This window comes from Protopterus annectens, chromosome 1.part2 (genome assembly GCF_019279795.1).
Source record: "Protopterus annectens isolate FY-2018-M chromosome 1.part2, PAN1.0, whole genome shotgun sequence".
In the NCBI taxonomy this organism is placed as follows: domain Eukaryota; kingdom Metazoa; phylum Chordata; order Ceratodontiformes; family Protopteridae; genus Protopterus; species Protopterus annectens.
The window spans coordinates 1141548253-1141574920 of NC_056727.1; the positions used below are offsets into that span (position 1 = coordinate 1141548253).

General features: G+C 39.5%; 1 protein-coding gene across 2 annotated transcripts in view; it reads right to left on the minus strand.

The window, feature by feature from the left end:
• Positions 1-26668, minus strand: part of LOC122792264 (MAP7 domain-containing protein 1-like) — a 1483077-nt gene that overhangs the window by 761348 nt on the left and 695061 nt on the right. For both annotated transcript variants that reach the window (XM_044060015.1, XM_044060014.1), the window contains exon 5: positions 7332-7446. In XM_044060015.1, the coding sequence (XP_043915950.1) occupies positions 7332-7446 (115 nt within the window). The remainder of the gene's footprint in view (positions 1-7331; positions 7447-26668) is intronic.

Sequence of the window (26668 nt, forward strand, 5' to 3'; positions counted from 1 at the left end):
TTCCCCAAAAGAATAATCCTCAAGAGGAGAGGCTGAAGGGATTGATTCTTCAGCATCAGAATCCTCATAGGGAGGAAGAGAGTATTCCTGATCAGAAGAGGAATCAGATGAAATGGAAACCTGATCTGAAGATTCATATTCTGTCTCTTGCCTAGGCCTCTTATCAGGAGGGGGATGAGAACCCCTGATCAAAGTAATTAGGTCTTTGGCCATTTTGAGCATCTGTTTTTTAGTCATGGAGGCCTGTCCATGAGGCTGTTGTACTTGTTTCTTTGCCTTTAAAGGTGCTTTAGTCTTTGCCTTTGAAGCTGAAGTCATTTTAACATATAATGGAGTAGGTCTGAAAACACCCTCAGAAGCCGATGCCTGCTCAGCGGCTCAGGACTCATCTGAGGGAATAGTTTCCGAAGGTCCAATACCTTGAGCTTCCAGCAGCCTGGTCGACTCCACGTGGGTGTCGGTAGCGGCTTGCGAGTCTAAAGTAGCGGTCGTCTGGGGCTGCGAAGGCACCTCACTGAGAACCGGCGACTGGCTTAGAAAAAGCCTCATAGTCGGTTTTGGACCTCGGATGCCTATCCTTTTCCTTGCGTTTCTTGTGAATTCCGGTAGTCGGATGGCTATCCGACGACATTGTATAGTTAAATCTTCTGCCAAAACAGTGAAATGCAAAATCGTACCGACGCTTAATAGTGCGTTGGTTAAATGTAACACAAAACAGACAACTAGCAACATCATGGTCGGGGCCTAAGCAAGGAATACAGTAAGAATGAAAGTCCTTATGAGGTATTTGCTTCCCACAAGAAATACAATTATTAACTTTTTCTGACATCGGTCTGGAGCAAAAAAAAAGTTTCCCCAATGGGGTACTTAGCTTTTAGTGAAGACTTCGGATCTGAAATTCGAACACGAAAATCTCAGGAGTCGGCCGACCGGCACTTGCGAACTACTTTTGCTTTGGGCACCGCGCGGCAAGAAAGACTGAAGAAAATGGCGTCGGCTACATCTTTTATACCCCTGGTGCACTGACGTCAGGGAAGAGGTGACAGCAACTGACGCCGGACCTAGACTTTGGAATTCAGGCCGACTGAGGGTAGCCTGCCAGCAGGATAATCCAATTGTAATGACTGCAACAGTGAAACATGAAGAACATCATGAGAGTCAATTTTTTTTTGCATTGTCTACCATTGCCTGTAGTCTGACGTCAGGTCGTCAGTGCTATAAAGCAAGGCAGCCAACGTCATTACATCAGTTTTTCTTGGCTTTTATAAGCCTAGTCAGAAAGTGTTGGCTTTCGCTGCCCACTTAGATTAGTTCCCGGTGCCTCTGTCCAGCAAGGCCACTGAAGTGATCCCTGGGGTAAACTTTCTGTTTCCCATCCACTCGTCAAGGTTTCCCTTGAAGAGTGTTAGTGAGGAGCTCTGCCTAATGTAAACTGGAATCTTGTTCCAGAGTATGGGAAGTCTTTGGGACAGGAATCTATCCCTCCAGCACGTCCTATTTATTGTTGTGGTGAGGTTAAATCCCTAGAGCGTGTGGCTCGAGGGGATATGGTTTTCTTTAGGTGGAGCATGTCCATCAATTCTGGGTTGGACATGGCCTTGTATGTCAGGCAGAGATCACCTCTGAGTAGGTGGTATGCAACCGAGTACAGCTGGAGTTTCTTCAGTTGAGCTGCATGGGGCATCTGTTTGAGGCCAGTGATCCTCTTGATGAGGTACTTCTGTGGTATTTCCAGCTGTTGCAGGTGTCTTGTAAGGTACACCCCAAATTGGGCGTTGTACTCTATGATAGGTCTGATGAGTGATGCGTAGAGGGGCACAATGACCTCTTTTGATCTGGATGCAAACCCTTTTGTGATTAGGTGGGCCACATAGAAGGATTTTCTAACCACTATGGCAATGTAATTATCAAAGGAGAGATTACTACCTACTTGGGTCCCCAGATCATTTATTACATTTTCCGTATTTAGGGGGCTACCACCTATGTGGTAGTTTGTGGGTACTTTGTTTTTTCCAAAGGGGAAGACTATGCACTTTTTGGCATTTAGCTTGAGGCCATGATTTTGACACCAGGTATCTGTCTCAGTGAGACCCTTTTGGAGGATGTCTGTGTCAGCCGGAAAGTCAATTATAGTCCCTAGTTTGCAGTAGTCTGCGAACTTGTTCAGCCATAGTCCTCCTGTGCTTGACTGAACCTCTGAGAAGTATATACCAAACAGGAGGGGTCCTAGGACTGAGCCCTGGGGAATGCCACTTGTAACCGGTTTAGAGTCAGACCTAGCTCCTGCAACTCTTACCATGTGGGTTTTGTCCATGAGCCAGTTTGCAACCCATCTCGTGACGTAGGGGTTTATGTACAGGCTGGTGAGCTTGTCTATAATACCAGAATGAGGAATGGTGTCGAAGGGCTTTACAAGGTCTAGGTAGGCTGTGTGGACCACCTTTCCCTCATCTATAGCCTTGGTAACTGTCTCAAGGAATTCCTCCTGGTTTAGGAGGCATGATCTGCCCTTAACAAAGCCGAACTGGGTTGGGTCCAGTGTTATGAGGTTCCCAATGTCTCTCTTAATGAGATCCATGATGATACGTTCCATAGTCTTGCAGACCAAGCTAGTCAGGCCTATAGGGAGATAGTTCCCGGGGTCTGTTGTGGCTCCACCTTTGTGATGCAGAATAACCATTGCTGTGCGCCACTCTATGGGCATGTAACCTGTGGAGAGGCTGAGTTTGAACAGTGTGATTAGGTGAGGGGTTAGTTCATCTTTGAGCTTGTGTAGGACACAGCCTAGGACACCATCCGGTCCTATTAATGCTGTGTTTTTGGCTTTGGACAGGGCTGTTTTAACCTGAGTGTCTGTGATTTCAGGGGCACTACATTCTTCTGGTATGGTTATGGGCCCTTTTGGGGGTGAGAGGGGGGTGAAGTTTGCACTGAACCTGTCTGCCAGGATGTTGGTGATATCAGTCGGTTCAGTGTATTTTGTGCCATTCTGCACCAACTCCAAGCAGATCTGAGAATTGCCACTTAGATTCTTGACATAGCTAGAGAATGCCTTGTGGTTATCTTTGGAGTCCTTGGCAATTTTTCTTTCGAAGCTAGCCTGGGGTGATTTTATGAGGGATCGTAGTTTCTTACTGATACTGATCAGAGATGTCTTCCCTTCTTGGGATTTTACTCTTTTCTGTACTAGTTTCCTCCTCTCAATGATATCAGCACAGACTACTGCCACACATATGCAGGGTCACGTTAAGGTCTACTGTAATTTTCCTACACTATCTCTATGGCAATATCACCAAACAAAGTCAAATTGTGAGACTGTATATTAATAAAAAGTTTATAAATCTTTTTATTACGAATCACCTCACTAAAATATGTTACAGATTCCAGTATTTAAGTTATCAAGTGGTACAATGTATACATGGAGTGTGAATGTACACATTAATTGTGTGGAAACTGATATACAAAAACTTTTACACTTCCAGTACTGTCTATCCAGACAGAGCACTTGTCTATAAAAGTACACCTTCAGGTGAAACTTCGAAGAAAAAAAAAATGCTTGAAAGCAGTCACAAAGCACAAGAATGGTTTCTAGTTTGAGTAGGCAACTAAAGGTACAACAATGTCATTAATGAAGTACAGCAGTAATTTATCTGACCATCTATAGTTTAAATGGCCATTCTTCACAGAAATCATTGAGAACTCAGGCAAGTGGTTGACATTTTAGTGAAGCACTCGTGTGACTATGCATGAAACACAAACACTATTCTCTAGCATCAGTAAACAGCTATCCTGCACTGTGTCTGAAAACAGGTCATTTAAGAAGTCCATTTCTTCTTCTTCTTTCGGCTTTTACCAGTTAGGGGTCACCACAGTGGATCACCTGTCCACTCATGATTGGCAGTGGAGTTTTTATGGTGTCGAGTTGCCAGCCCAGCGCCCAACCTTCCACAGAAGGCACACACACACGCACACACTCACACCTAGGACCAATTTAGAGTGTCCAATCCACCTACTGCATGTCTTTGGGATGTGGGAGGAAACCGGAGCACCCAAAGGAAACCCACATGACCACAGGGAGGACATGCAGACTCCGCACAGAAGGCACCCCAGCTGAGAATCGAACCGGAGAACCTCTTGCTGTGAAGCGGCAACGCTAACTGCTGCACCACCGCGGCCGCCCTAATTTAAGAAGTTCATTTACTCAGTTAAAAAAGAACTGCAACAAATAGCAACCATGCCAGTATATGGGGCAGAGTACATCAGAAGTGGGTAGTTCACAAACTCCTAATTCCCAGCATGAAGTGTTTCATATTTTAAAATGCAGATGTATTAAATGGGAGCGACATTCATCCCTCTTGGGCAAAGAAGAAACATCTATGTATTTAAGAAGTTCACCTAGCTGAGTGCTGAAACTTCAAGACAACTGGTTAAGCAAGAAAAGAGGTGTATGCAGGCAGTAAAAGCTGCAGACGTTGTGTGCATGACAACTAATCTGCTAGACCAGGATCGCACTGTTTACTTGCTGCTGCTGTCAGTGCTAAAACTCAAAAATCACAAAGCACTGACTGCAGCAGTGCAAATGTAGCAAGACATGTATATCCCTTTCAACAGTTCCTCCAGTTATCAGCATCATACAACCAACACATTTCAAGCTGGTTCAAAAAAAAGCCACAAAATGTCACAGTTTCTGGATATGATGAATTTAGCACAAAGTACTTCATGGGCTTCCAGCCTATGAGCAGCTCCCTGAGGGTCTCACTAGTCATGCAAATTCAACTGCAACTCAGCTTGTGCTCTGACACCTAAAATGAGGACATCTCAAAAAATTAAAACTGTTGTATGTAAGATACTGGAATCAGGCAGTAAAATAAAAGTTCTGCTTCTGCAACTTACACGGACGTGTAGTCCCTTTTTTTCAGAAAATGTTAAATGAATTATACATCTTTCAAATACCTTACATATTCTTCAGTTTTCTGCAAAATGCCTTACCAACTCATCAATTTAACCAGTGTTAAACAAAAAACAGCATGCTTGACAGCCTCCTTGGCCATTTCCTTAGAAAATTCTTTTACATGTATGCAACAGGTATTTACTTTTATCCAGGAAGCAAGAATTAGTTTGTGTTTCACTCCTTTGAGTCTCCAAGCAATCAAATCTTCAGTGCTCTCATACAAGTCTGATCAGTATTTCTTTATAGTCACACTAAATGTCAGTTTTACTTCCAACTTCAAAATAAGAACTGAAGTGTACCTGGGCAGATAAAGTCTACTTCATCAAAATATACAGAAAATGATGTTCAGGATAGCACCACCCTTTATTCAAACACTTTTGACAATTTTCCATGTATATCACAAGATTCATTTCCCACATATTTGTAGATTAAGATGTAATCAAAAAGGAAGTGAGGTGCTTAATCTAGTGTGTAGTCAAGATCCGTACAGTAATGGCTTTCTACAACAAGGTCAAAATATGCTCAAACTCAGTTTGCTGCCGAATGAAACATTATCCTCCTTTGCTCCTCAGTTATTCTGGGTCCCACTCCTTACAACACAAGAAAGTTGCTCTTAGTGACAAAGTTTCTTTTTTCCCCTCTACAAATTATTTAACTTAGCTAATTGCACTGTTTGGTTAAATCCTACTGAGACAAACACCCATTTCTTACACAACATGAACTGCATATCTTTGGGAGGTGAGAGGGAACTACAATATTCAAAGGAAACCCAGGACAATATAGGCACAGAATACCTGAAAGCTTTTGGCTTCCTAAGGAATAATTAGGGGTAATAATAAAGAGAAATCTGCTCTTTCCCTACACAGTATGCATCTGTGACAGGATAAAGCACTTACTACAGTTCAAAACACACTCCTCAGAGCCACTGGTGTGTGGGATTTCCTTGAACCTTTCATACTAAAGACGATGTCATTCTAGAATCTTGCTCAATGGCACAGAAGAATAAAGCTCTTATTACAGCCCCAAATAACCAGAGTCCACATAGCAGTTTGGACACTGAAGCACATGTCCAATCACCTATCCTGGGGGAGTTTAGTCTACCGTCCATTACTGGCAAGCAGAATCTTGTAGCCAATGTAACAGTACAAGAATATGTGGACATGGTTCTCCCAAGCTGGTGATGATGGTCTTCATCAGAGGGAGACAAAGAGAGAGAGAGAGAGAGATTTTGTGTGTGTGTGTGTGTGTGTGTGTGTGTGTGTGTGTATGTGTGGGGGGGGTGTGCTCGTGTGTCCACGCACACACGTTCATAATCACACTTGCACAAAGGAAGAGTGTAGTAGACCTCACAATGATATGAGGGCCCACAATTGGCACCATGGAAGAGGTTGGGTCACTAAAATGTCCTCATTACCTCTACAGGCAAGGATACAACTAGCATGCATGTCTGTCTCTGTACGACAGCATCCCCCCGCCAGTCCTCATTGCCACAATTGGGATATGCAAGGGACCAAACAGGCTTAAGTCTGATGGAGAAGGGGCTTGATGGTCAACAGGCATGGAAGGTAAAAGATCGTGGAAAAAAAAAAAGACTATACCACCTCCTCTGATAAAAAGGAACACTAAACCCATCTCAAAAGGCCTTTGCTTTTCTGATTACCTTCTAACACCACGCACACGTATCACATTAAAAACCATGTCAGCTTCTCTTTACCGTATTCTCTACCTTCTCTATCTGCCCTAATGGCAGCTGCTTACACATGAAAAAATACTAAATCATAAACACTTTAACCCAATGTAGACCCTTTCCAACAGCTCTCCAGGTCCTTCATAAAGAATGGAACAGTACAAAAAATGAGATGGCAATATGATCTCTTTCTCTCGAAGCTGTAACTGCAAGCCTTAAGATGTGAACTTCAAAAGCATTTTTGCTCAATTCACCTCACTAAAAGCAGAAAAAACAAAAAAAAAAAGAAAAACTTGCATCCATCAGAGGTAAAATGTACCTAGTTATGATTTTGCAACTTTACGTACAACTTCAAGTATTTAAAATTGTCATCACTATATCATCCTGCTAATTACATGGTAGACTATTGTTCAGAACAAACAGTAAAGCAGCCTTCCACTGTAATATGCCATAACAAAAGTGCCACTTTTACTTGTAGCTCACACTATCAAATATGTGCAACTCAATCAGTACAAATGACCTAAATGGATGCTTTAACTCTCCAGATATGCTTGATTCTATAACTTTGTCCATAAAGAAAAGAGAGACAAAACAAAACAATGCATAAATAAGCCACATGCGCACATGCAAATACATGTTAATGCTACTTTATTTGCCTACACCTACATACAGCCATTCAAACATTAAACTTACCACCTCTGTGTACACTAGCGTTTTGACTTAGTCCTCCAGCCCAAGACCACCTCTGCTGACGGATTTCAGCCCAAGTTTTTTTTGCCGACCTTTGTATTGCTGCTTCATATCGTTCCTGAAAGAGTCCACAAGCAAAAATAATTAGTAATAGCACAAAACATCTGCTCAAATGAACAACTGTTTTAAAGTTTGTAAAAATGAGAACGTAATCACTATTAACAGCAAGGACCAATGTCAATTTGCTATAGGAAGGGTTCAAAGATGGTAAAAGACCTTGTGTTTCTTACTGATGGCACAGGACACAGACAGATGTGTTTTGTGAAAAAGTGATTGCCATAAAAATGTGGTTTCAAGCCAAGCTGGGCTGAGATGCAGAACAGTCCACAAATGAACATGAAAGGATAACGAGGATGGGAAAGCAGGGAGACCTGGAAGAACAAAACAGAAACATGCACAGCAGTCTACCGTGACATCTGGACTTTACCACCTAAAAATACAGGACGTGAAGGAACATAGATTGTGGAGGCCATACAAAGAACACTCTTACCAACACATGCTATACAATTCAGTTTAGGTCTTTAAGGGTACTAGTGTGGATAACGACAAGACATCCGGGAAGGCACACTGATGTAAGTGCACTCAGCATAACTGCAAACAAATGGGTGTAAGTGCACTCAGCATAACTGCAAACAAATGGGTGTAAGTGCACAGCATAACTGCAAACAAATGGGTGTAAATGCACTCAGCATAACTGCAAACAAATGGGTGTAAGTGCACTCAGCATAACTGCAAACAAATGGGTGTAAATGCACTCAGCATAACTGCAAACAAATGGGTGTAAATGCACTCAGCATAACTGCAAACAAATGGGTGCACTCCTCCAGCTTGACTTATCACATTTGGAATTATACCATCAAGCAGCTGGTCAGCCTCTAGTGAGACTTCCAGGGCTTTTCGATGTTCTGGTGCAGGGTCCCCCTCACAGCATTTGCAAGTTTTTCTACTGGTACCACTTTCAACAACTTCAGAGTTATGACAAACACAAAATCTGTAATTTTTGAATACAGCACATTGATAATGCTCCAAAACATGGGAATAGACAACCTTGTTAATCACTTTTTTTGCTTTTCTAAGCACTCCACACTCTGATGTTTAGATCACTAACAGCAGTAGGCAGGCAACCCAGAGCTGTTAAACATTTCATTCAGCCTTCGAACACAAAGCAAATTTCTACACAAGTATGTATCAAATACATAAACTAGTTGTGATCAAACACTAGTCATAAACCTCTCCATTATCTGCATTGTACCATACTGTGATTGACCTGATTAGATCTGCATTCTAGAACTTTCTGAGTCCACACCATCATCAGGAAAGGTCAACAATGAGTGTACCTGCGACCAAGAAATTCCGCCAATGGACCTCCATCTTCAGGGTCTTTGCATAAAGTAGCTGTGTGTAATGTAAACTATATGATTTATTTAAAAAGTAAAGTCTTCCAAAGTACAGTATGTGTCCTCAGTGCCTCCTTGAAGCACAAAAAGCTATTATCCCTGGTCCAACATGCATCTCCCCCTGAACTGGGGGGGGGGGGGGCAGGGATATCAAACAATTGCAGCTAGTGACTCCAAACAACTGAAAATGAACACTAAAATCATCTGAGAAAGCTCCCACAAGAAGAGAGTACTAGGCCTTTCCTAATACCATTAAAATGTCAGGTGCTTGACTTTTTGTTTTCTTTTCCAGGAGGCCCTCTAAAAAAAATAAATAAATAAACAAACATACTCAGGGTAAAGGCACTTACCCAATAATCAGCACCTTAACACAGGTATGCAATAAGATTTTGTCTACTCCCTTCTCTGACACCAAAACAAGTGGTTCTCCCTTGCCCAGAGAAAGGAAAGCTGAGATTGGAGAAAGCCAACAAAAAAAGAAAAATATGGTATGACAAAATTATGTTAAAAATATTACTATATTGATCCTTGTGGGGATGTGCAAATGGAAATGAAAACTATTTCCAAGAGAAAAAAAATGTGGAAATTGATGGTAATTAAAATTACCAGTGAAAGGTGATATGACATATAAAGCAGTAAATGAGAGAAACTGTCTTTCGGCTTTTCCCGGTTAGGGGTCGCCACAGTGGAACTCCAGTCCATTAATGACTGGCAGTGACTTTTTACAGAGTCGAGATGCCAACCCGGCGCCCAACGTTCAAAGAAAGCACCCCACACATGCAGGCACCTACCTGCATGTCTTTAAATTCACTCAACTGTGGGGAGGACATGCAGACTCTGCACAGAAGGTGCTCCAGCTGAGAATCGAACTGAAGAGCCTCTTGCTGTGAGGCGACGCTAACCGCTGCACCACCATGGCCTAAAGCAGTAAATGAGAGAACAAGTATAAAATACAATGTGGAATACACAATGGAATGTGTGTCCTCACTAGAACACTCTTCCAACTCAAGAAGTAAGACAGGAAGAATACTGCATAGACCTCTCAAACCTGCTCACATCTCTGTTATGACAGTGAATTTGTCTTCTGGCTTTTCCTAAAAGGACCCATCATTTAGGAAAACATAGAAATTAAAGAGGGAATACATTGGAAGAAAAAATTATCAGGCTTGTTGGGTCTTTTAGACATATAAGCAGTGGGAGAAAGCAGAAAGGAGAGTCTTAATACTTGGGAGCAAACAAACACACACATTCAATACACAATAAAACATTATTCTTTTATGGACATAGCTGGTGGCAACCATCTTTAGTAATGCAAGCAGTTCTGGAGACATGTAAAAGTAAAACAACATAAAAATCATAAAAAAGTCTGAATCAAAGGCTACATGAAGGAAAACTAAACAAAGTACAGTTGTGTAAACTTACCATAACAGTATATGTTCAAATAATAGCCTTAGTTATATGGGTATCATCTTACCAAGGATAGAAAAGCTGGCCAGCATCCAGAGTTTCAAAGACACCTTCCTTGCACCCAAACCATTAATTAGCTAGCACAAGCTGAGGTGACTACAAAGACATGCCCTATTGCCATTCTTTCCCCCTAGCAAAAATCTTAGAAAAATGCATCTACAGACAACTACTCAACCTCCTCTCTAACAATCACGTATCCAATTCACAACAGTTTCAGACCCAAACATAGCACTTCTACTGCTCTAATCTCTTTTACTAACACCATTCCATCATCTCCTAAACAAAGGCCAGGCAGTCTCCTCCATATTTCTGGACATGTCAAAAGACTTGGACACGGTTTCCCCATCAACTTCTTCTCAACAAACTCTCAACCTACAGCATTAGCTCAGCTGCTCTGTCATGGTTCCTCAGCTCTCTCCAATTGGCAGCAGGCCACCAAATGGCAAAACATGCTTTCCCCCTTACTCCCCATCTCTGTTGTCATCCCCCAAGGTTCGATACATGGCCCTCTCCTCATCATCTTATTCACAAACAACCTCAGCTCTACAACCAAGCAAGCCACCACTGTAACATGCTGACAATGCTACCCTTATATGCTCTGCCCCCTCACCCCATGAACTTCAATTAAAAAAGCAATCAGCCTTACAAATCATAGAAAAATACCTATCAGAACATCAACTAATTCTCAACCCAAATAAAACCAAATTAATAATCTTTAAAAATAAAAAATCCAAACCTTGTCATGCCCCTCTATCAAGACACTCGTCAAACGGAACTAATATCAAACCCACAACTCATATTAAACTCCTAGGGGTCACTATTGACAAGAATCTAACTCTCGAAAAACATGTCTCTCTGACAATCAAAAAAGTCCACATCAAACTTGGCACTTTATATAGGACCAGACCATATCTTATTCACAATGTCAGGCTTGCCACTGCCCATTCTCAACTGTTTTCTACCCTCCTCTACGGATCTCATACTCTCACCAACCTTCGCAAATCTGAACTAAATAATCTGGAATCTTGCTATCACAAAATTGCCATGAATACCCCGCACAGGACTCACCACTGTACTGTGCTCTCTCAACTAAAATGGCTAGAGCTCCCCAACCAACTTACGATGGTCACAAGCTAATTCACCAACTCACTAACTTCCTGCCTTCTCCAGTCTTGTCCAACCCACTCTCAACCCCAGGACCCTCAGATCTTCCAATAAACTTACGCTAAAGGTCACCCTATCCTGCAACTATCACGAGGACTGTCTTTACTCTAATAAAGTTACCAAACTTTGGAATACTCTCCCTCCTACAGTTACTAAAAATGAACACCATCATGAGCTCAAACTACCACTTCTCAACTACCTTGCCAATAAGTGGCTCTGCTCCTGTCTGATCCCTAGTTAATCCACTTATGCTCCCCCCACCCCTTCCCACTGCTACGGCTTTTGCCCTGATTCCTTCTATCTAACCTTACTTTCTTATTAACCCTCCTTCTTAACTGTGTTTTTGACACCAGTGCTATGTTGCTATATACATAACACCATCCTACAGGATTCTCAGACATCTGGCCTAGCAATGCTATTCTTGTGTAACTTGCAATTTGTATACACCATATTTTTTACTAGTCTGTACTTAGTTTTATACTACATTATAGTGTTTTTAATTTCATATAATTTACTGTAAACTGAATTATGTTGTTTAATTTCAAAAGAATATATTGTACTGTTTTTTGGAGCTTTTCTCCCCGAGCCTCTGATAAAAATGGGCTCCTGGCCCAGTCAGACTTTCCCAGTTAACAAATGTAATAAATAAATAATAAATAAATAAAAATAAATGTTTGAGTGCCAAGTCCTACAGGGCTTTCATGCTAACACAGCAAGAGAAACTGCGCCCTGACAATACCAATACTAGGAAAATAAAATTAAGCAAAAACATACAAAAATAAGGGGAATAGATGGAGGGAGGGAGCTGCTGTGGCAAAAGCTAAGTAATTTGCTTCTTTTTGTGACTGGAAGAAGGAAGAACCAAGGAACTGGTAGGTTGTTTCATGGATAAGCCAATAAAGATTCTTGATTCTCAAGGAAGCCTGACAGCAGTTGTCAGTAAAACAGACATGTTGTAAAAAACGAAAATTGTCCCTGTAAAAACAGATTAAAAAGCATTTTACACATTTACACCAACCCCCAAAAGCAAAATAATGCAACTCTTTCTAAAGAAAATAGTAAATTTAAATGAGTTTAAACAACTTTTTACCACCAGACGGTCACTTGTAAAAGTAATTAAAAGTCATGTGACAGTTAAAACATTTTCTTAGGTTTAAGATTAATATTTTGCATAAAAAGCACAATATTTGTAAGAAAAAAATAAAGTGGGAGTTTTTCCCCTCAAAGGGAACTTATTTACCCAGCAATCAGAAAGAGTTACCTAACCAGCCCAGAAGAGGACAAATGGTTTGGGCACATAGGAGGTGCCCTGAAAGCTTTGGAAATTGGCTGGCTGTTATACCCTTGACAAGATATAATCTATACAAGTTAAGGCTGTAGGGATTATAAATAATCCATATAACATAAGGCAACTGCAACAGTGACCCATATTGTGAATGCACCATCCCTTTTCTGAGACAAACAGTGCATCTTTATATAGAGAAAAGTCAACCTGCAGTTGTATGTCTATGCAGCTCTGGGAATCAGTCCAGTCAGGCAAAGATCCACCTGCAGCTAATTCCCATACGTCAGGAATTCTAATGCAACCATAAGTGCAGTTACCAAATACAGAAAAAAGTTAAAATTGCAGAGATATGCAAGCAGCATAATGGGATCATTGAGCAGCAGGAGATACTCCAGTTTGATTACTAGTTGAGATGCCCTGTGTGCAGTCTACATGACCTCGTTCTGCAACTTTTTTTTCCAGGTATTCCAAGTTTTCCCACCCTTCCCACAAGGACATCCAGTAGGTGACTTGGCTACTCTAAATTGTCTGCAGATGTGTGTGTGTGTGTGTGTGTGTGTGTGTGTGTGTGTGTGTGTGTGTGTGTGTGTGTGTGTGTGTGTGTGTGTGTTACACATGAAGAAGGCCTAGCAAACTAATTCTGTTCCCTACATGCCTAGTAAACTCCATGGATGCTAGAAGCTGTTCACAGGATCACCACAAGAGTCAGGTATTATGCGGAAAGCATGGTCAGAAAGCACTTAGAAATGTAGTTACTGAAAGATATTACAGTGCAAGACTGGTGAAAATCAACTGTGAAAACAAATGCTTTACAGAACACTTGAATCACAGCTGGCAATAGTGCAAATAAACAGCTAGAGAAATAAAATAATGGCCAGAAAATGTAACTCCTATTAAACAGTAGTATAGCATTGTGCTATCTGTTATGCATACCATAAGATCCAGAAAAAGAAACGTTAGTTCAGCTGCATGAACGATCATGGCACTAAAAAAAAGTGTCGTCATTTTTTTTAAACAGTTCAAAGAAGACGTACATGTTTTAGGTTACTACTAAAATATTGTTAACATAATCAAACTGTCATACAGAAGTGCAAGTGTGATTAGTGCATTTTCTTCAGAGAGGTGACATATGATGTCATATCTGACAATGGTCTGCAATACAAAGTCAGGAATTCAGAAGATTTGTGCATGAAAGGGAATTCAGACACACATGTAATCCAAATTATCCAAGGTCTGAATTGCCTAGTAGAAAACTATGCAAACAACTGAAAAAAGTCTCATGAAATAGCTGTAGCAAGACAGCTACATCGATTGTCTCTCAGCTTTGGGATACAAGAAAATTTCATGTCAGGGACTCAAACTCATACTATCTCAATCATTAATGCCTACGAGGTTGAAAAGCAAATTTCTTTTAACCATTGCTGATGCCTAAAATCGAAAACAAACTAAAAGACATGCTACAAGAAATACTATCTTAACAGAAATTATCGGACTACCACAAATACTAGGCGGAGACAGAGTAAGAGTACTAATGCCAAGTGAATGTCTACACCCTGAAGCTGACACAGATGGAAGAGCAGCCAAACCGAAAGTCTGTGCTGTTCGTTGGTGAGATAGAAAGTCAAACAATTTGCAGACATCTATATAACACAAATATATCGCAGTCCGGAGAAGATAAGCAATGAGAACTATCCCAGCCATTCCTGTTGTAAGAACATAGTGACCAAGAATGATCAGTCAGTAGCTGAAGAAAGGAAGATAAAGAATCAACACCGAACAGTCCTGCTAAACATTCTACATGTTGTAGACTGCTGAATCAACCAGAGCTACATGAGTAGCTGGAAACTTGAAATAATTCCAAGAAATGAAAAACAGCACTTATTAAAAGTCCCAGGCAATTATATGTCAAAAGGCTTCCATAATGTCCACTAACATCTCCCAACCTGCAGCAGAGACATCACTGCATGGATAACACTACATACCAGTCATATATGGTGAAGTTACTGAGGATCAAAATGGGATGAAAACCTTCAGAACAAATAAAAATGTAGGTATAGAGCCCTTTGCTCATCTCCAAATGAGGAAAAGGCTGTGTAGCCTCTTTCTGGATTAGAATCTACTCTCACTCCATAAGCAATGTAGAGACCACTTTGTCCATAAACAGAGCTGCTTTTGGTTCCATGATCCCATAATTAATCCTACTGGTCTCAAAGATGACTGCCTAAGCTGGAGGAATACTGAAGAATAGGCCCACATATGGAACAGTCACAACTTTAGAATTGCGGTATTCAATCCTGTAAGAGTCTTTGTGAGTACAGCAGGGGGAGGCAATACCTCTGGATGCATGGGACCCTCCACTCATCTTCCTCCTTCAGTGAATAGGCTTATTCTTACGGGAAAACGGGAGAGAACTAGAAGATGAGGAGGAAGCTTGGGGAGTTTCAGAAATCATCCATGGTGGTCAATGCCAATTTGTTTTTCTTTTAGAAGTTTTTGAGAAGGTCTTGGGAATCCTGCCAAATAAGACATCATTTACTGAAGATCCACCTAGACACCCAGTGGAGGCACACATTTGAGCTTGCTGCTCTACACACAGTATCAGGGCAGCCAAGATTACAGAGAATTTTGTGAAAGTCCACTATGGAAACACAATTAAGAGTATTTTTAGAGCCCTTCTAAGCCTAGATTAAGAAAGGTCTGTTAAGTCTTTCTAGAAGTGGTCCTGCCAGACAGCACTGGAAATGGGACAGGCAATTCAGGATCTGATATTCTAGTGTGACAAAGAACATCATCTCAACCCGCCTGTCCAAAGCACTGGACACCTTATCAGTCAAGCAATGTGGAAATTTGCCTTTGCCTCTAGCACGTGGGATGGATTCTACCTTAATATGAATGATTTACAAGTTGTCATTCTTACTCCACTAGCTTTGCAGAGGATGCCGTCTTTTCAAAAAGTAAAGGCCAAAATACTGATGCTTTCATGGTATCTTTCATAACATGCTCATTGGGGAGAAAACTGACGCAAAGCTCCATATTCTTTTTCACAAATACCGATTTAGCCATTTCTAGGGAGAAAGTGAAATGACTTGTCAGTTCATGGTAGACTTCAAGAGTTTGAAATTCTTCACACAAATGTGTCATCTGAAGGGAAACTACAAGGAACATGGGTCTCATTATCTTTGACTGTCTTAAATACAAGCAACTTTCAGTCTTCAGAATGTCTTTCCCAAATAAAAACAGAGGGAGATGCTCCCCTGTTCCTAGCTCCAGCAGGGCAATGTCCTACTTCATTTGAAGTGTGAGAAAATGGGCAAGCAAATCATACACTGTGCAGATGTGATGTCAGCAGTCTGAATGTGCAGAGTAGCAGTTATTCCAGGTTATGAAAGACCTGCTACAGGACCTGGTGATAGCATCATACACTGTTACCTAAAGGTGTATTTGAATTTTTTTTAAACATCTTTTTTTAAAATATCATTTAAGACATAGGCACACTTACATTAATAGAAAAGATTTCACCAAGACAACTCTGAGGTGGCCCAAATGGAGAGATGATAAAATGAGCAAATGGAGGAGAATAGTACTGCTGGAAGTGAATTCATCCTCAAGTCTTGGTGAGTACCTTCATGAGGTGGACCTGTTTTTTACAAAATGTCACTAAGACAACACTAGGGAGTCCAAATGGAGACATGATAAAATCAGCAAGCAAAGGACAGTAGTATTGCTGGAAGTGAATTCATCCTCAAGTCATGGTAAGTACCTTCATGAGGTGGACCCTGTTTTTTTACAAAAATCTCACCAAGACAACACTGATATATATATATATATATATATATATACTGTACATATCACGGACTGAAGTAGGTTAAAAAATACAGATGAATGCACAAGTCCCAGGATACAAAAGTACCCACACCAGGTAGGCACACTGGTACCAGGATTGGAAAATATAAGAGTGGATAATCCTCAAGACATGGAAACATTTCTACATTGGGGATAGGCCAGTCACAGGGGGAGAATGCCCCCCCCCCTTGTAGAAGGAAGCAGTAGTCTACAAAAATCTCAAAAACTGACGGACCAAAAAAGATTCATAAAGATGACATTATAGACTACTGAGGATAAGAAAGAAATGATGCATCGTTACTATTATACAAGAAGCCCAGAATTTCCAGATACAAGATATACAAAAAGATTAAGAAAGAAATTAGAGGAAAGAAAAAAATACTTACAATAAAAACTGTCTAAAGCTTCACATGGAAATGTGTATTCATTAATACAACAGACTCATGAAAAACATTATACAGACCAAGAAATCTTCGGCCATTTGGAAAGAGGTGACTGAGGAAGTACAAAATATAAAGAACAAAATCTAGAGATTTTTGAAAGGTACAAAAAAGAAATATGGACATGGGAAAGAAAGAGGGATCTGATACAGTGCAGTATTTACGCAAAGGAGAAAGCTAAATTAATCAATACAAAAAAAGCAGCACCAAAGATATTCAAAAAGAAATACAGGCAAAGGCACCCAGATATGGAAAATTTCACAATACAAAAAATAAGATCACAAAAGGGGAATACAGAACAGAAGATTAGCAAAATAGAAATTAAAATATAGAAGCTGAAGTTATAAAATACCTAAGAAGTGAAGATTTAGTGTAGAAAGTCCAAAATAGGTTATATGACAGTATGTTGGAACAGGGTCCCCCAAAGTAAAGAGAAACAGGAGGATCAGGAGATATCTGAAGTCGAAATATGGACATGGACAAGAGAAAGAGATTTAACATGGTGTATTACTTATGTAAAGGAGAAAGCAAAATTAATCAATATAAAAAGATATTTGAACAGAAATTCAAGCAAAGGCATCCGGATATGGGAAATTCTGCAATAAAAAAATAAGAAAACAAACAGGAAAAGCAGAAAAGAGGATTAGTAAAGGAAAAGTTAAAGAAATAGAAACTGAGGTTATGGATTACCAGCAAAGTGAAGGATTTAGTGTAGAAAATCTAACTCTGATAACACCACAGCAGGATAGAATAATGGATCTCCAAATTAAGGGGAACCAGTGCAATGAGAAACATCTGATTGGGTACCATATGAAGATACTTTGGAGCCTTCAGTAGGAAACCAGTACAGAAGTTCAGGTGGAGGTGCACAGCAAGATAAGGAACAGGAAACTGTGGCAACTCTGATACAGTCGATGTGGAGTGATACGCCGGTGAGTTCCCATGTGAAAGAGCAACAGATGACATAGGATACAACTGAAGAGAATATTTCAGAAGAAGAGGTTCTGGAACTTTCTGTAGAATGCCTGCAGGAAATGGAGAGCAAGAATGTCCCCACAATTTAGAAAAAAAAAAAGATCTAAGGGAAGAGTTTCTTGATTTAAGAGATAGACATATTAAGCTCTATGAAAGGAATAGATTACAGAAAGTCAATTAAGACCCAAAATGTTAGAAGTTTGATAAAACAAATGAACACAGGAATTAGGAATGTTCATAGAAATTCATGCAATTCAACAGAAGGAAACGTATATTACTGTGTAGCTGAATTAATAACAGATAAAGTCTTACCACAAAAATACAGAGCAGTTAGGGAAAGGAAGGGGAGAAATCAAATTCCATCACGGAATTATCAAATACAGAAAACTATAAAGCAATTAAGACAAAGTGTCACTGTTACAGCAGTACAAAAGAGGGAACAGATGAACAAAAATACTTAGAAAGATATACGCGATAAAAGCAACAAGCAATATTAGAATAGATCAAGATCTATTGCACACTATTGCAAATAATAAACTAAGGATATCAGCACATGAAGGAAAACTTAGAAGATATACAGATAAATATAAACGAAAATACAAAATAAGCAATTTATTGGTAACCCAAAAGAGTTTTACAGAAAATTGTGAAACAAGGAAAACAGAATTATAACACTACCAAAGAAGAAGAAATATAGACACATATTAGACAAATATAGACACATATTAGACAAATATCTTTGAAAATCCTCTGGAACATAAAGATGCGGAATGGACAAAAGAAGTAAAAGAAAAAGAAGTTCAAATGTACAAGATATGAAATGGGATGAAGTTAACAGCCATGGAAAGAAACAAAGTTAAGAAAAGCTCCTAAATGGAAAACACCAGGCCCAGATGCATTACCTCATTTCTGGCTGAAAGTATTGATGTCTTTACATGAAGATTCAGCCATGATTAAGAACTATTTATATGCACACCATGAACACAGGCCAACCTGGTTAACAACAGGAAAAACAATGCTCCTACTTAAGAGCAAACCTGCAAGCTATCCTAAAAAACTACAGACCAATAACTTGCCTTCTGATGATGTATAAACTATCCACTGGAACTGATGCCAACAGAATTTATAGTCATTTAGAAGAAAACTCAATCATGGCAAAATGGCAATAAAACAAAAGGGTAACAAAAGAAAGTCATACGGAACAAAGGATTGTTTGTTGTTAAGAACAGAGAACTGTAAAAGGCGAAGACTCTAAGTATGCCACGGATAGACTACAAAAACACATTTGACAGTATTTCACATTCATGGATAAAAGAGTGCTTAAAAATGTATATGATACACCCTACACTGTTCGATTACATTACAGTGACCATGAAACAGTGGCAAATCACTTTGCAGTTAAGCCATGGCAAAGGACAAAATATTATTCCATGCATAAAAATTCAAAGGCCAGGGTGACTGTCACTGCTGCTCTTTTGTCCTGACCTTAGCCTATCAAGCTGTCTACTTAACAAATTAGCTGATGGCTACAATTTGGCTCACACAAAAAAAAAAAAAAAAAAAAAACAAGCAAGTATAAAGGCTTCTCATCTTCTTTTTGTGGATGGTTTAAAACTCTATAGTTCAGCAGATGAGGAACTGAAAGCACAACTGCAAGTGGTTAAAACTTTCTCAGACGTTACAAGAATGTCATTTGGTCTTGATAAATGTGCAAAAGCAACTTTTAAATCAGGAAATCTCCAGCACAAAGAAAACATCAGTCTGGGAAAGGAATGTGATATAAAAGAATTTGAGCAAGAGGAGGTATACAAATATTTGGGTAATTGTTGAAAGATCAACTATGAAACAAACAAATGCAAATAAAACTTATGAAACATTTTAGAAGACTAAAATTAATACTGAAAACAGCTCTGACATCTTGAAACAAAGTCCAAACTATAAACTAATTTGCTGCTCCTGTCCTAACTTACAATTTTGGAGTGACTTGACTGACTGGCCCCAAAATGTATTGGATCAGTTGGACAGGAAAACAAGAAAAATGCTTCATGTTTATCAAATGATATATAAATGTATACCAAGATTATATATTCACTGTTCTGAAGGAGGTAAGGGCCTCCTAGAAGTTGATCACATGTACAGATCTGCAATCGTAGGACTGCATGCATATTTGCTGACCTCACAAGACAAAAACATAGTGAAAGTTTTAAAACGTGGAGAAAAAATTTAAGATGACTTCCAGCTTATTTTAGCAGGAGCATATCGGTGTCAAGCAGGAATGGAAATCAAACCAGAAGTAGATAAAAATCAGGCAGCAACTGAATTTGCCAAAAAACCCCCCCACAAAAGTAAGAATATAAGGTGAAAGAACAGCTGAGAAGGCAAAAAATGTGGAAAATGCATAAATACAGTTGCAAGTACAGAAAACTTAACACCACATGTTGATCAGGATGGAGAGCAGGAATGGTTAAGAACAGGTGAATTTAAACCAAAAGACGAAAGGTTAATATTGGTGGACCATGATATTGGACGACATACATGCTGGTTTACAAAGTCCATTGAAGATGTGTGAGAAACAGACAAATGCAGGTTTTGTAAAACAGAATTGGAAATGGTCGTACATCTTGTTGCTGGGTGTGATACACTAATGGTAGAAGGATTGTATACTGAAAAGCATAGTAATGTGGCAAGACTGTTGCACTGGGGATTGTAGAAACATTATAATACTGAATTAGCTGAAAAACATTGGAAACACGAGCCAGAAACCATTACAGAAAATGAGGACGTTTATAACACATGGGATCACTCACTGCCAATGATTTGAAAACTAGATGCGATAAAACCAGACAAAGTAGTGCAGGAAAAAGACAAAAATAGCACTGATCATTGCAATTGCTACACCCAGTGACTATAGTGTCTTGCATACAGAGACACACAAAGTCATAAAATCCCAGGACTTACTGGCAGAAATTAGGGGAATGTGGAAGAAAGATACCCAAACAGTAATAGGAGCAACAGGTCTTATAAAACAGAATTTACAGTCATACTTTAGATATGTTATCGATACATATAACTCTGTATGAATTGCATGAGGACTCAATTCTGAGCACATTGCGGGTGCTGCAAGAGCACTTCTGGCTAACATCAAAGACTGAAACAATACTAATTTTATGAACTTTAATCATACTTTGACTTGGGGATGGGGTCCATTCTCATCATGGTATTACAAACTCAAAAGACTTGCAAAATTAAAAAATAAATAGAAAAAACAAATTAATTTTTTTTTATTTCCATACATTCTGCATTACGTATGCATTTTCTTTCTTTATAACTGTAATTCAGTCCGTTACACAAATTGCTGAACTCCTGTCTTACCTTAAACCTCACTCCTCCTCCTCCTCTTGAACATTATTCCACATTTATTGTTCCACAAATTCCATTTCTATGTAGTCTGCTCCTTCCATTATCTAAAGATCCGGTTTCCATTCTTTTCATCTCTTTCACAATATTAAATGCTTCAGATACAGCTGGTTTAGATTTTGATTTCCATTTACTAGTAATTGCTGTTTTGGCAGCCAACAGAATTAAACTTAACACCTTACAATGTCTGCACAATTCAGACCCAGTGTCCCAGCTCAAAAGAATTAATTTCTCAGTTACAGCCATTTGCTCTCCCAACATTTCTGAAGGTAGGAATTATTAAAATCTGCCAGCTGATTACACTCCCAAACACATGTTCCCAATTACTTCTACCTTCCCTATCAAACCTCCAACATTTGCTATATACCTGAAGAAATATTCTTTGAAATCTGACTGGAGTATACAATAGAATACATATGTAAACACTCCCAAACAAAAATCCTAGATATTCCGGACTTTGCTCCATACTTGGAAGTCATATGTATGTCCTCCTTTTATTCTGTTGCAAAACTGCTTTTCTACTCTTTCTTCCCAATATTTTCCAAGTCATCTTTGATTGATTTGTATACTAATAATTCACTATTTTATATGCCCTACTAATTATCCTTCTAACAGCATCTTCAGTTCTAGATTCAACTAAAACCTCTGCTAGAGCAGGTCTTTCGCTTAGGACTCCTCTATCATTTTCTCTTTGCCTATACTTTGATATCAATTCCCAATGGAGAAGGCAGTCTTAAAACTGCAGTCCAGACCTTTTCTTGGCTTCATCACATTCTATTACCTTGCCCTCTCTATTTATTTGCTCACAATGCCTTGGCTCTTTTGCCAGTGTTCAAGTAGACTCCAGACACCTCTTGCCTATTTTCTGTACTCCTACTTGCAGTCATCCTTATTGGCAAATACTCCTTTCTCCAAGCCTGTTTTGGCTTAGTTCTTAAAATACTTTTTGCAGCTTTATAAATATAATATTCTATATGGTTATTTTTCTTAAGGATATGCATCCAAATCCCACTCTCTACTAATTCATCATCCTTTTCCACTTTGAATTATAACTTTCTTCTGATGTTATGGATATGAGCTTTAACTGTACAGCTCTAAAATATCCCTTCTAATCAGGTAATTCTAAACCACCTTATTTTCTTGGGAGGATCAAGTTATCTTACTTAACTCTTGCTCTCACCACTTCCCAGATAAATTCCTTCAGTTATTGTCAATAACTTACTCTCTGGTTGATAAAAATAAGTTTCACCTGTATACAAAATTAAAGGGACTAAAATCATTTTCAGTGCTTTTACCTTATTATTAATATCCACAAACAAGAACTTCCAGTTTCAGTTTTTGTATTACCTTTTGTCGAGTCTTTCCCATGTATCCTTAGCGGCCATTAACAGCAGCCTTTTTAATTCATACTTCTAAATACATCATCTTATCATGTCCACATAAATATGGGCATTGAAGAAACAATTTGTGTATGGGTACATAACTTAAGGCTAGCCTTTGTTTCATTTTCATTAATTTTATATCCTAAAATGACTTGAAACTGTCTCAAAATGTTCCATAACTAGAGATATTTTTTTCTGGATTTATAAATACAAAATAATATCGTCTGCAAATAAAGCCAACTTTTCTTGATTACCACCACATCCTTGAATTTCTAAGTCCCTTAATGTCTTTGCCAGTGGCTTTACATTTAAAGCAAATAAAGGGGAAAGTGGACACCCCTGCCTGGTTCCTCTGTTCAAACTCAATTTACATCAGAGATACCCTCCCACTTTAATTCTGGCCTCTGATCCCTCATATGTCCTCCGAATTAACCTTATTACTGTATCATGGAATGCAAATGCTTCCACTGTCCAACTTATAAAATCCCAGCTTACTCTATCAAACACTTTATCTGCATCAAGACCCACCAACAAAAGTGGCATTTTCTTACTTTCTGCTTCCTTCTAGATCAACATTGTTCTGTTAATGTTGTCAAAGGTTTACTTCCCTCCACAAAACACTGATCCATATACATCAGTTTTGACTACACCTTTGCCCTCTTGTAACTGGTATAGGTATAAACACATTATAATCATGGTTTAATATTGAAATGGGTCTATATAAAGCTGGGTATGATTGGTCTTTACCCTACTGCTTCCTCTCCTTTAAAAATACTACTAAAAAAATCTTCCAGATCTTTCACCTTCTTCTCCCCTAACTTCCAGTCTTCCACAGGAATACCATCTCATGCTGTTGTGATACAGCTGTAGGAAAAAGTACTACAAGCAAAGAGGAGGCCTGAAGGATGTAAAGCTCCAAACTGCTTATATGCAGGTATTAACTTGGTTTTGTATTGAGTTCAGGCTCAGATCTGCTCTTGAAATGATGAAGGCATTCAGTATGAATTTCTCATGTAACTGTGAACATTCTAAAAGAGATGACTTGCCATATGATGTTCCAGAAACATGTTTGTTCATAGGTAAGAACACACTTATTCTGGAAGACAACACAGTAGTATGAGTCAAGTCTCCTATCTAAAATGTTTTGCAAAAATGCGCCCTTATCCTAAGAGTCTTTACCAAATACCCTTGGCAGACCCTAGAAACTCCAACTATAGTGCTCTGGACATAAACAGAAAGCACACAACTTATGACAGTCTTTGTGTGGGTATATATCTATCACAAAAGCATCTATCTTCTTTCTTGGTGTGGACATGCCCTGAACTACATAAACGAGCATCTGAGGCTAGTTAACTTCACAGTATTAAACACCACCAGCAAAACACCATTACTAATGATAAATGCTCAGTGGGTTACTTACTTGACTGAGCTCTGGAACACGCCAAGCTCTAGACTATTGATGCAGACAAAAGGGCACATATACTGTGACCTTCAGCAAGAAAAATCTAAAATGGCATGGGAGGATGTTAGCTTCACAGAAGGGATGTCCTGACGTCCTCAATGTGCAACTGTCCACCAGTATGGAGGGGGGAAGAGTGATGAACTCTAAAGTTAGGGAAGGCATTGGGCCTTCTGCAGCTTAAGTCCCAGTAGTTAGGGCCAATCAGACAGCGACCTACACAAGGATCACTGCATTCTCCAAAATGTCTGACAGAAGAGCATTTGTCCACAAGCACAACTACACTACTCCATCAAATTCTTACTGCTGGCCTTTTAAACTTTATTTAGCATACTTACTGGCATTTGTAGACCACAGCGAGACCCTCATCTGACAACCCACCCATTCCTAAATAGCAAAAAAAAAAAAATGATTAACTTGACACCAAAACAGGACACAAAAACAAAAATAAAATAATGATAAAAGGGTTACAAGGTTCCTTCAAACACCTGAATCTGCAATATAAAATCCTGCTTTGTCACTCCTTTTGTAGCAAGGAAAACTTAAATGTACCAACAAAGGCTTTTACAGCCACAACCTGAAAGCAAAACAGGATTTCAGATGTCATATCCTAACTTCAGAAAATGTATTATACTGAAAAAAAAACATTTTCTAGCAATAGCAACCGTCTAAGTTTGCAACAGCAGTATTTTAAACTGTCTATATGATCCACACCCCCCAAGTCTGAAGTCATTAAATCATTACAGACAATTGAGTTTCAGACTTCATATCCTTCAGAAAATCCATACTAGTGCAAAAAAATAAGTTATGTACTCACCATAACGTTCCATCTGAGTAGTTCTGCTTCATTTGTCTTCAACCTGTGGGGAATACAGATCTGGGTCGGATCTGAGCCAGCAACTTCACAAGCATCTGCTCTGAGCTCCAAGCTCCTCCCCCTATCCATAATACACCGCCACCACCTTCCTTTCCCTCAGATCAAGTTTGCTGCACCCTACACTAAAAAATCCGACCCAATATACCTTACTGCACACAACTTTTGCAACCTCATGAAACATAGCCCAAAATTCTTCTGGAGCATTTCTCCCCGGGCCTCCGCTGAAAACAGGATCTGTGTAACCTAGTCGGACTTTCCCGGTCAACAAATGTTAAATAAAATAAATAAATAAAATAAATAAAAAATAGCCCAAAATTGCTAAAGCGCACTCTGATACATGCCAAGACGGTAAGGCCAGGGGGAAGGAGTGGACGGTTTAAGACAAATGAAGTAGAGCTACTCAGATGGAACATTATGGTGAGTACATAACTTCTTTATCTGAAGTAGTTTACTTCATTTGATCTTCAACCTGTGAGACAGGGTCCCCAGCCACAAACACCTGGGTGGCCCTCATGGAAGGATATTCTGGAGCACCGCGGAACCATAGGATGCTCTTCCTCTAGATATTAAATCCAATTTATAGTGAGAAATAAAGGTATGAGATGAGGACCAAGTAGCCGCAGAACAAATGTCATCCAAGGATACCCTAGACCAAAAATCCGCAGAAGTAGCCATGGAGCTTGTGGAATGAGCTCTAACCTGATCTGGAGGAGACAAGCCTTTGCCCTTGTAAACCTGAAGGATGCAGAGAGAAATCTGCCTAGCAATGGTCACCTTGAAAATGGATTTACCCAAAAAAGGTTTAGAGAAGGACACAAACAACTGGTCAGATTTGCGAAAGGGTTTGGTTCTGTGTAAATGGAAACATAGTTGTCTATGAACATCTAACAAATGCAACTTGTATTCACCCCTATTTTTGAAATTTGGAAAGAAAACAGGTAAATTGACATTCTGATTGATATTGATCTCAGAAGCCACTTTTGGAAGAAAGGAGGGATTGGTACGAACAGAAACCCTGTCCTTATGGAAAACCATGTATGGAACCTTGACAGACAATGCCTGAAGTTCTGAGACCCTCCTAGCTGAAGTGATGGCTACTAGGAAGGCTGTTTTCCAAGATAGAAATTTAAGATCAGCTGTTGCCGCCAGTTCAAAAGGGGGGGCAACCAGAGCTTGCAATACCACAGTAAGGTCCCATGGGGGAGTAGGATCTTTGACCTATGGACATGTACCTTTGATAAAAGCTTTGCACAATCTGGAAGAAGCCAAAGAAGCCATCTTCCCACCCATGTGGAAATTGGAAATGGCAGCCAGCTGAACTTTCACTGCAGATGAGCTAGCCCCTTGCTGAAAAATGTTTGCCAAAAAATCAAGGATAGCTGGAACTGGAGCTGTAAAAGGGTCTAAATCCTTTTGAGAATCCCAAATGGAAAAGCGTTTCCATTTGCTACAGTAAATCATCCTGACAGACGATTTATGGGCTGCCACCAGAATAGTCTTGACCGAAGAAGACAAACTGGGAGTCCTAGCAATTAAGGGAACTGGAGCAGCCAAGCCGTGAGCTTCAGACTGTC